At 38.8% G+C, this 9,973-nt stretch overlaps 1 protein-coding gene across 1 annotated transcript; it reads right to left on the bottom strand.

Moving 5' to 3' along the window:
- Positions 1–681: 681 nt before the first annotated feature.
- GRPEL1 (GrpE like 1, mitochondrial) lies at positions 682–8,518 on the bottom strand. The gene is made up of 4 exons (XM_063459862.1): positions 8,353–8,518; positions 4,591–4,744; positions 1,783–1,864; positions 682–1,064 (listed from the first exon to the last, which is right to left on the bottom strand). The coding sequence occupies exons 1-4, from the start codon at positions 8,424–8,426 to the stop codon at positions 718–720; spliced, it is 657 nt and encodes a 218-aa protein (XP_063315932.1). The 5' UTR covers positions 8,427–8,518; the 3' UTR covers positions 682–717.
- Between the last annotated feature and the right edge of the window lie 1,455 nt (positions 8,519–9,973).

Here is a 9,973-nt window from a genome sequence, read left to right as displayed (position 1 = left end):
ATTTCTCTAAACTGACCTAATTATGAACTATATTATCTTTTTCTTTCTTGTCCATTTGTAGTGAATTTATGAAGTGGAATGGAACTAATTTACGAATACTTTGTACTGTATTATCTGCTCTGTCTTGCTCTATGATTAATAGGACACTAAGCATCATAACCTCTACAGCTTGTTGTTGTGATTATGGTGAGAAAAAAAAAAAAAAAAGAGTCTTTGGGACCTTGTGGTTTTTGTCACACAATTTAAGGTTTGACAAAATAATGGGGTTTCTCCCAGCATCTAAATCCCAGCGCCTTTGCAGCAGGAATTTTTCTGCATTATCCATACAAATCCAGATAATATTTGGACAAATATGACAGATTATCATTGACAACCAAAAAGGATTTATACAGAAAACAGTGAGGAAATCAAATTCCATATCACTGTGGTCAAACAGATCTTGGGTGCTAGAAAATCACTTGAAACAATTGAAGCTGTAGTGTTTGTGCTTACAGAGTCCATTTAATATGAAGTACTAGAGGTGCAAAATCTAAATAAAGCTTTTCAATAGTTGTTCAAACCCTCTGGCACTCCATTGATTACTTTGCAAAACAGTAAAATATAGACTGAGATTCACGGAATGGAAGATTTTTTAAAAATCAAATTCTCAGCCACTTAATAAATGTACAGCATTTATTAAAAAAAAACAAAAAAAACTCCTATACGTACACACTATAGCTATGCTCCTTTGACAACACCAACTAAGGCAGGCCTCAATGTACGCTCATGGAGTTTGTACCCCACTTTAGTGACTAATGCTACAGTTCCAGGCTCCTTTCCTTCCATGGGAGCATGAAACAAGGCCTCATGTTCATATGGATCAAACTTGGCATTCACAGGATTTAGCTTGGTCACTCCATGCTTTTTAAACACTTTCTGCATCTGTACTTCAGTCATAACAAGCCCTTCATATAGGTTCTTTAGGTGAGGATTTTCATCTTTTATCTCTTCTTTAGGGACACTCTCCGTTGCCTTTTCCAGGACGTCAGCGACTTCAAGAAGGTCTTTGCAGAATGCCTGAATACCTTAGAGGGAATTAAACAAAATCATTATTACAGTTGCAGTAAAGCCTAAAAGAACCAGCTAATGCTGCTGCTCTAACCATAAAATATTGGGAAAATATTAAAGACTAGTAATAATGTAATAAAAGGTAAACAAGTTAATGTATTTATCTTGCTAAACTGTGGCATGGTTAAAGGAACACTATAGGGTCAAACATGTATTCTTGACCATATAGTGTTAAAACCACCATCTAGCCCTCCCTAAATATAGTAAAATCTTACTTTTAGTCAAGTCTGCTGCTGGCTCTGCCCCTGATCTGCCTGCTTGGCTGACATCTTTAGAAGTGATTATCTTAGCCAATCACAATGCTGTGCTATAGGATTGGTTGAGACTTTCAGGGAGGCAGAACAGGAGCAGAGCCAATACAAGTCAAACACAGCCCTGGTCAATCAGCATCTCCTTATAGAGATGCATTTAATCAATTATTCTATATGAGGAAAATTCAGTGTCTCCATGCGAACACTGTGCAACACTGCCCCAGGAAGCACTTCTAGTAGCTATCTGAGGAGTGGCCAGTAGAGTTATCTCTAGGCTGTAATGTCAACACTACCTGAAAAAAAAAACCAGTGTTTACTGCAAAAAGCTTGAAGGGAATGATTATACTCAGCAGAACAAAAAAATTAGCTGTAGTTGTTCTGGTCACTATAGTGTCCCTTTAATGCAAACACATCTCACACTCACCATACAGTTTTGCGTCTTCAACAAGTTTCTGACTTCTCTGCCTCAAATTTTCTGTATCGGCAAGAGCTCGCTTGTATTTATCCTGTAAAACGCAAAAAACTACAATGAACAACATATTAATAAAGCTAAACTTTGGCTTTTGAAAGATTTACGTTACCTTGCTTTAATGTTTTCTTTTGTGGATTATATGCTGCCTAATTCAATTTACCCCATAAACATCTATATTTTTCAAAAGTAAACCTTATTATGTATCATGATGGATTGAAATATGAAAAAATAAATAAAAATAAAAAACTTGCTTTTTTAATTTTTTTCAATTTAACAGCAACAGTAGTTTTCAGGAAGGTATTGAATTTGTAGAAGTCAGCATATATATATATATATATTTTTTTTTTTTTTAATTTAAAGTAAAATACGGTCAGTGATACAATACCAAGACATTATCAATTTACAGCAATAACCATTGCACCCCTAACTTGTTTTATTTTTTATAAGCGAATAAAGTATCTACCTCAGCTGAGGAAGAGAGTGACAGTAAACAATGGGGTTAGTATAGAAAAAGAAGAAGGTGGCCACTGGGGAGGATTACTCAAACTTAAACCTCTCTTTAAAAGTAAAAGTAGGATCTCCACACAAGTAAACTCTACAGTACAAATCCAACTTCTAGACATATGGCAAGATATTATAAAACAATTAGGTTGTCGAAATTGTATACCAAGGACTTGCAGCCTTAGAGTTTTAGAACAAAATGTAGAAGATTTATGCCTTAGACGGTGGATGAATAAAGGTATAACTATTATCTCAGACATTATGACAGGTAATAATATAATGTCATTTCAACAGATTGCAGACATCTATCAGCTTTCTTCTCAAGAAATGTTTTACTTATTTAAGAATCAAAAATTATTTGGATACTTCTATGATTGATTCTGTCTCTCCTACTTCTAGATGTATAGAAACTATAGTTTGCTACAAACCCATTAATAGAATTACCTCACATGCCAATTTATTGTTGGACGTGGTAAATGAAGGTCCCAGTAAAATAATTCGATTTTGGGAAAAAGAATTAGCCATGGCAATTTCAGATAAAGATTGGTGTACCTCACTTGCCCATATTACCAAGAATATACATAGCTTGAATGTGGTTGAATGTCACTTTAAGCTGGTATATAATTGGTACTATACTCTGTCTAAAATAGCCAAAATGTTTCCGCATTTAGGTGACTCATGCTGGAGATGTGGTTTCAGAGTGGGAACCTATATGCATATTTGGTGGACCTGCCCTGTAGTGAGGCCGCTGTGGGCAGGGGCTTTCAATATTTCTTTTTTACACTATCTAATAATAAATTAGAAGAAGACCCTGCAACCGCCCTTTTGCATATAAACTTGCATTCCAAATCACTGAAACGAAGTTGTATAGCGGCGCACTGTTTAGTGGCCGTTAAAATAATCATTGCTAGAAGCTGGAAATCATCCATTCCCTTTCAAAAGACTCACTTGATTAACCCCTTAAGGACCAAACTTCTGGAATAAAAGGGAATCATGACATGTCATACAGGTCATGTGTCCTTAAGGGGTTAAACAAATTAAATATCAACTGACTATGGAAACCAATCTGATTAATAATGTGTCTAATGCAATTTATAAGATGTGGTTGGACAAAATCTTAATATATGGCTGACCTTATATTGCTCATAGTTGGATTTTTCATTATTCATAATTTATTTAATTTAATTTTTTTTCCCCTACAAGAATAAGTTGAATTGGATCCTGTCCTTAAGTAACAAAGTAATAGAGAAGGAAGGGAGTAGTGGGAAATGGATTCGGTTATAAGTCTTTTGGACATAAGATGGTAGATTTATTTGTTCAAATTAATTTAGGACTCATTTTCTCCCACTCTGCTGGTGTGAAAGCTTGTTTGTATGTTTGGGATTTTGCATTGTGCGATTGTTATTGTTTATACCTGTCCTGTTGATATATGTATTTAGATCAGTATTTATTGTTATTGGATAGGTTTTGTGTATATATGTTGTTATGATATTTGTAATATATGTAATTTTGATGAAATTTTCAATAAAGAAATATAAAGAAAAAAAAAAAACGTAAACCTCTCTTTACTATGCTCTTAGTAATAAGCCAAATGTAAATATTTTAAAATAGGCATTGCTATTACATAAATGAATGTTGGAAAATCAACATAGAATTGAGACTCAAGAGCCAGGATGTCAAATGAGCACCGCTACAACATTTCACAATTTTCTATCCTGGTTTAGCAAATAACTCCTTGCCAGCGTATATTAATCATATAGCCTGTATATTTATCAGATGTAGTGCAATTAGAAGTCCTACGATACTCAGAAGTCCGTATATTAAAAAAAAACAGAGAGAGAAGAAAAACTAAACCTTTTCTCTGGCTAGTGAGGCATTACAAGATTGAGAACCCATAAAGACTGGAGAACTACATGATTGCAACCACTGATCTAGATGATATTCAGTTATTGGATCAATCGAAACTTGCAGCCCTAAAGGTAGTCTTAACCCTGCAATGTAATTATTGCAGTTAAATCAGAAAATGCAATCATTACTATTGCAGAGTTAAGAAGATGTGGACATTGCATCCAGGCCACTTCAATGAGATTAAGTGGTCTGAGTACCTATAGTGCCCCTTTAAGGTAAATGTTTTCTGTTTACCAACTTGGCCCATGTTTCTCTAGAAAAAACAACATTGTATACAAACTGTAACCATTTTGTTTTGATCAGTGTTGAAAGCATGTTTCTTTTTTTTACCCCCTTATATAAATTACTCACAGTCATGTCTTTGAGTTTGTCTTCGAGTTGGGCCTTTTCTGCAGCATATGCATCAGGGCTCTGCTCATTTTGGTTTTTATTTTTCTCCTCTTCACTGTTCTGGGCAGGGGTATTTTGCTGCTGGGTTGCCGTGCACATTAACTGTCCACATGTTCTAAAAATGTAGCACAGGCAAAGAAAATGCTGATTACACAAACAGTTGAACAACCTTATTTGCTTAGCCTTAGATGGAAGCACTTCCAATGTTTCTTAGTTGCAACATGTATATGTATGAGTCACTAAATCTATCCAAGTGTTTTACAATGTCAGTTTAAACTGTAATGAAATCGCTAAATTTATATTGGACCAAAGAAATGTATGAACAGCTCAAACAAGACTTGACAATGCTTAAAACGACACTGTAAGCAACCTAACCACTTCAGCATACCAAAGTGCTTACAGTGCCAATACCTTTTCCCGTAACCTTACATTTGACAACTTTATCAAACTTACAAAATAATGCTACAAAGCGGAACTCAGACCTCTGCTGTAAAACCCTGGCAGGCGGAGAATTAAATGTTAATTTGCCTATGTAGATTTCTATGCTTTAAAAAAAAAAAAAATAAAATAAAAAAAAAACTGTATCTGCAATAAGAGTTTTAGATGCCCCAGCTAGTAAGAATGTCAATATGTACCTTAAACATTACAGCTGAGACATTATCTAGGAAAAATAAAAACTGTTTGCTCCCACAGAGTCATTACCAATTACCAGTCATTAGCAATGATTTAAAACCCACTAGAAAATAACAGTTAACCAGTGAGTTTTCCCCAAAGTTAAATGCCAAGTAGAAAATTAGCTGCTGATGCAACAATATGTAATCATTTACTAGTCTGACAGACCAGGGAGCACATGAATCAACACTGAGAAACAAACTCAGACATGATGGATAACGGTTATTAAACATTACATTGTAATCAGATTGGCAAAATTCACTCTATAAAATGGCTTATTTTAAAAAAATATTGAATAGACACAGTGCACATATTAGCCTGAAACAGTAGAGTTTGCAAAATTAGCCAACACAGCCATTTTGGCTGAACTTTGACTGCTGTATGATTATCAAAGAACACTTTATGTACACTGCTCAAAAAAATAAAGGCAACACAAAAATAACATCCTAGATCTGAATTAATTAATTCTTCTGAAATACTTTGTTCTTTACATAGTTGAATGTGCTGACAACAAAATCATACAAAAATAAAAAAATGGAAATCAAATTTTTCAACCCACGGAGGTCTGGATTTGGAGTCACAATCAAAATTAAAGTGGAAAAACACACTACAGGCTGATCCAACTTTGATGTAATGTCCTTAAAACAAGTCAAAATGAGGCTCAGTAGTGTGTGTGGCCTCCACGTGCCTGTATAACCTCCCTACAACGCCTGTGCATGCTCCTGATGAGGTGGTGGATGGTCTTCTGAGGGATCTCCTCCCAGACCTAGACTACAGCATCTGCTAACTCCTGGACAGTCTGTGGTGCAACGTGACGTTGGTGGATGGAGCGAGACACGATGTCCCAGATGTGCTCAATTGGATTCAGGTCTGGGGAACGGGCGGACCAGTCCATAGCATCAATGCCTTCGTCTTGCAGGAACTGTTGACACACTCCAGCCACATGAGGTCTAGCATTGTCTTGCATTAGGAGGAACCCAGGGCCAACCGCACCAGCATATGGTCTCACAAGGGGTCTGAGGATCTCATCTTGGTACCTAATGGAAGTCAGGCTACCTCTGGCGAGCACATGGTGGCAAAGAAATGCCACCCCACACCATTACTGACCCACTGCCAAACCGGTCATGCTGGAGGATGTTGCAGGCAGCAGAACATTCTCCACGGCGTCTCCAGACTGTCACTTCTGTGACATGTGCTCAGTGTGAACCTGCTTTCATCTGTGAAGAGCACAGGGCGCCAGTGGTTTTCTCTGGCAAATGCCAAACGTCCTGCACGGTGTTGGGCTGTCAGCACAACCCCCACCTGTGGACGTCGGGCCCTCATACCACCCTCATGGAGTCAGTTTCTGACCGTTTGAGCAGACACATGCACATTTGTGGCCTGCTGGAGGTCATTTTGCAGGGCTCTGGCAGTGCTCCTCCTGTTCCTCCTTGCACAAAGGCGGAGGTAGCGGTCCTGCTGCTGGGTTGATGCCCTCCTACGGTCTCCTGGTAGCGCCTCCATGCTCTGGACACTACGCTGACAGACACAGCAAACCTTCTTACCACAGCTCGCATTGATGTGCCATCCTGGATGAGCTGCACTGCCTGAGCCACTTGTGTGGGTTGTAGACTCCGTCTCATGCTACCACTAGAGTGAAAGTACCGCCAGCATTCAAAAGTGACCAAAACATCAGCCAGGAAGCATAGGAACTGAGAAGTGGTCTGTGGTCACCACCTGCAGAACCACTCCTTTATTGGGGGTGTCTTGCTAATTGCCTATAATTTCCACCTGTTGTCTATCCCATTTGCACAACAGCATGTGAAATTGATTGTCACTCAGTTTTGCTCCCTAAGTGGACAGTTTGATTTCACAGAAGTGCGATTGACTTGTAGTTACATTGTGTTGTTGAAGTGTTCCCTTTATTTTTTTTGAGCAGTGTATATAAGCCACTAATTATCTCTCTTTCTCCACCCCCCCATGGTCATTTGTATATAGCCAGAATCCTCTGTTAAATATAATTCCATTATATTGAGCATCAATAGAAATGAAAATGCAGGCTTTATAAATAATGGGTTATGGCAAATATACAAAGTACAGTATTCAGGCTGAATATTTTAAACACTGTCCATCGTACATATCACAGTTTTTTTGCACAAGGGGTACCATTCCTTGTATACCATCTAAATGTATTTACTACTTTATAAAAGTAAACCCCTGCCTTACAATATCCACTCAGCACATCAATCAACACTACAATCCCCACAAAGCTCAGCCAGCAACTGCCTTAGTATGTATGGCTCTCTAGAATACAGACCATTATTTCACACTCAGACTGCACTCGCCACAAAGCTCAGCCAGCAGGTGTCTGAATATCAATGGCTCTATAATACAGACCATTATTAGACATTCAGACTGCACTCGCCACAAAGCTCAGCCAGCAGGTGTCTGAATATCAATGGCTCTATAATACAGACCATTATTAGACATTCAGACTGCACTCGCCACAAAGCTCAGCCAGCAGGTGTCTGAATATCAATGGCTCTATAATACAGACCATTATTAGACATTCAGACTACACTCCCCACAAAGCTCAGCCAGCAGGTGTCTGAATATCAATGGCTCTATAATACAGACCATTATTAGACATCCAGACTACACTTCCCACAAAGCTCAGCCAGTAGGTGTCTGAATACCAATGGCTCTATAATACAGACCATTATTAGACATTCAGACTGCACTCCCCCACAAAGCTCAGCCAGCAGGTGTGTGAATATCAATGGCTCTATAATACAGACCATTATTAGACATTCAGACTGCACTCCCCACAAAGCTCAGCCAGCAGGTGTCTGAATATCAATGGCTCTATAATACAGACCATTATTAGACAGACTACACTCCCCACAAAGCTCAGCCAGCAGGTGTCTCAGTATCAATGGCTCTCTATAATACAAACCATTATTAGACATGCGGGGGGTGATGGGAGTTGCCTTCCATTACTTTATCCACAGTAGCAGATATTAATGCTATAATGTACACACAGTAACTGCAGGCTGTCCTCCCTCTCCTTACCGGACTGGGGTCCTCTTTGCCCGCAGTAAAGTCCCAAAGCTTTGTCCTACAAGTCTCAGGCCCCTGGCTGCCATGTCTGCTTCTTGACTCCACACACACTACACGCAGAGGGCAGCCCGGCGTACAACCTAACCTCGTTCGGCTCTCAACAACCAATCAGGAGCAAGGCCAAGGGTAAGACGCCTCTAGTGCGCATGCGCAAAGCTTGGAAGGTCATGCTGTGCGACTGCCAACCTCAGCAAGGTTAGTTGACGCGGAGTTGAAAAGTCACAGAGGTGAGGGACTCGTGGTGTAAGATAAGGATTGCGCCAGTGTTCCAGCCTCTTTTTTTTCTTCTTTCAACTTCTTTCAACCATCTTTATTGATATTCAAGAAATACAAACAAGAGTTGAACATGTTTTTTTATTTTTTTTTATTTCATAGGATTGGTATATTATAAATGTAAGTAAATGATAATAGTATTGTACAATTTGTAGTGCATTATAAAATCATCAAAATAAATAATCTTGTTATTAAGTGACAAAAGATTGTTACATAGTACCACTACTTCAGTTATTTTTATTTTATGATTATTTTTCTTTCAGAATGACATTGTTACATAGTACCACTACTTCAGTTATTTTTATTTTCTTTAAGAATTACATAGTTATATAGTTGAAAAGAGACTTGCGTCCCTCATGGCTTTAAACCTCTTACCTCATGGGGTTAAATAGGGGCATACAAAGAATATCTGGCAGCCGGGCAGGAATTTAAACCCCTCACCCCAACTGTAGAACATGGCTCCAATACGGACGTTTTTTCTTTGGGCGTAAGTGACAGCCTGAGAGTGTTAGCTGACTGTCAGGAAATATAGGGATCCTATACGCAGAGCGTAATAGAATAGTAACGTGTACCGGTGTTCTATCAGATAAGTATATCTATCAGATTTATACATGGAAGTCACTTCCAGAGAGGGGAATCAGCTGGAGTCTGTGCTGCGCATGCGTGCTAGCACTCCAGCTGGGGTAGGGAAATCTGTTAGAGGCTCTGAGGACGTCCTGGGAACTCCTCCGCAGCTAGGTCCTGAAAGGTTAGTAGCACAGCAAGGTCCTGAAAGGTTAGTAACACAGCAAGGTCCTGGAAGGTAAGTAAAGCTAGTTTTATACTTTCATTATAGTTAGTGCATTCACTAAGCTTTGGAACACGGTATATTTAGGATTAAGTGAGGGTTCAAATTAGGGTTAGGTAAACTATTTTAAACCCGTCTCACACTTTATTCTAACCCTAATCCTTGGCAGGGCCACCATCAGAAATGTTGGGGCCCCTAACACAGCTCAAGGTCTGGGCCCCCCTTCAAGCCCGGCCACAGGGCCCGCCCCTAAATCCCGCCCACAAGAATACACACACACTAACATATACAAATACTGAAACAGACATACACACATGCATAGGGAGATACTGACACACACACACACATATACATGCAGACATACATACTGACAAACATACATATACATACACATACTGCATACTGATATATACATACATTCACACACACACTGGCATACATACACACACACTGTGGCATACATACACACACTGTGGCATACACACACACACACTGTGGCATACACACACACAC

Source organism: Pelobates fuscus, chromosome 6 (genome assembly GCF_036172605.1).
Source record: "Pelobates fuscus isolate aPelFus1 chromosome 6, aPelFus1.pri, whole genome shotgun sequence".
In the NCBI taxonomy this organism is placed as follows: Eukaryota; Metazoa; Chordata; class Amphibia; order Anura; family Pelobatidae; genus Pelobates; species Pelobates fuscus.
This window is presented reverse-complemented; position numbering and strand designations above follow the sequence as displayed.

Excerpts from the sequence above, each read along its gene's own strand:
- GRPEL1 (XM_063459862.1), bottom strand. The coding sequence starts at position 8,426 with ATGGCAGCCAGGGGCCTGAGACTTGTAGGACAAAGCTTTGGGACTTTA. Across the intron at positions 4,745-8,352 it reads GCAAAGAGGACCCCAGTCCG|AACATGTGGACAGTTAATGT; the intron begins GTAAGGAGAGGG and ends CTACATTTTTAG. Across the intron at positions 1,065-1,782 it reads TGAAGACGCAAAACTGTATG|GTATTCAGGCATTCTGCAAA; the intron begins GTGAGTGTGAGA and ends ATTCCCTCTAAG.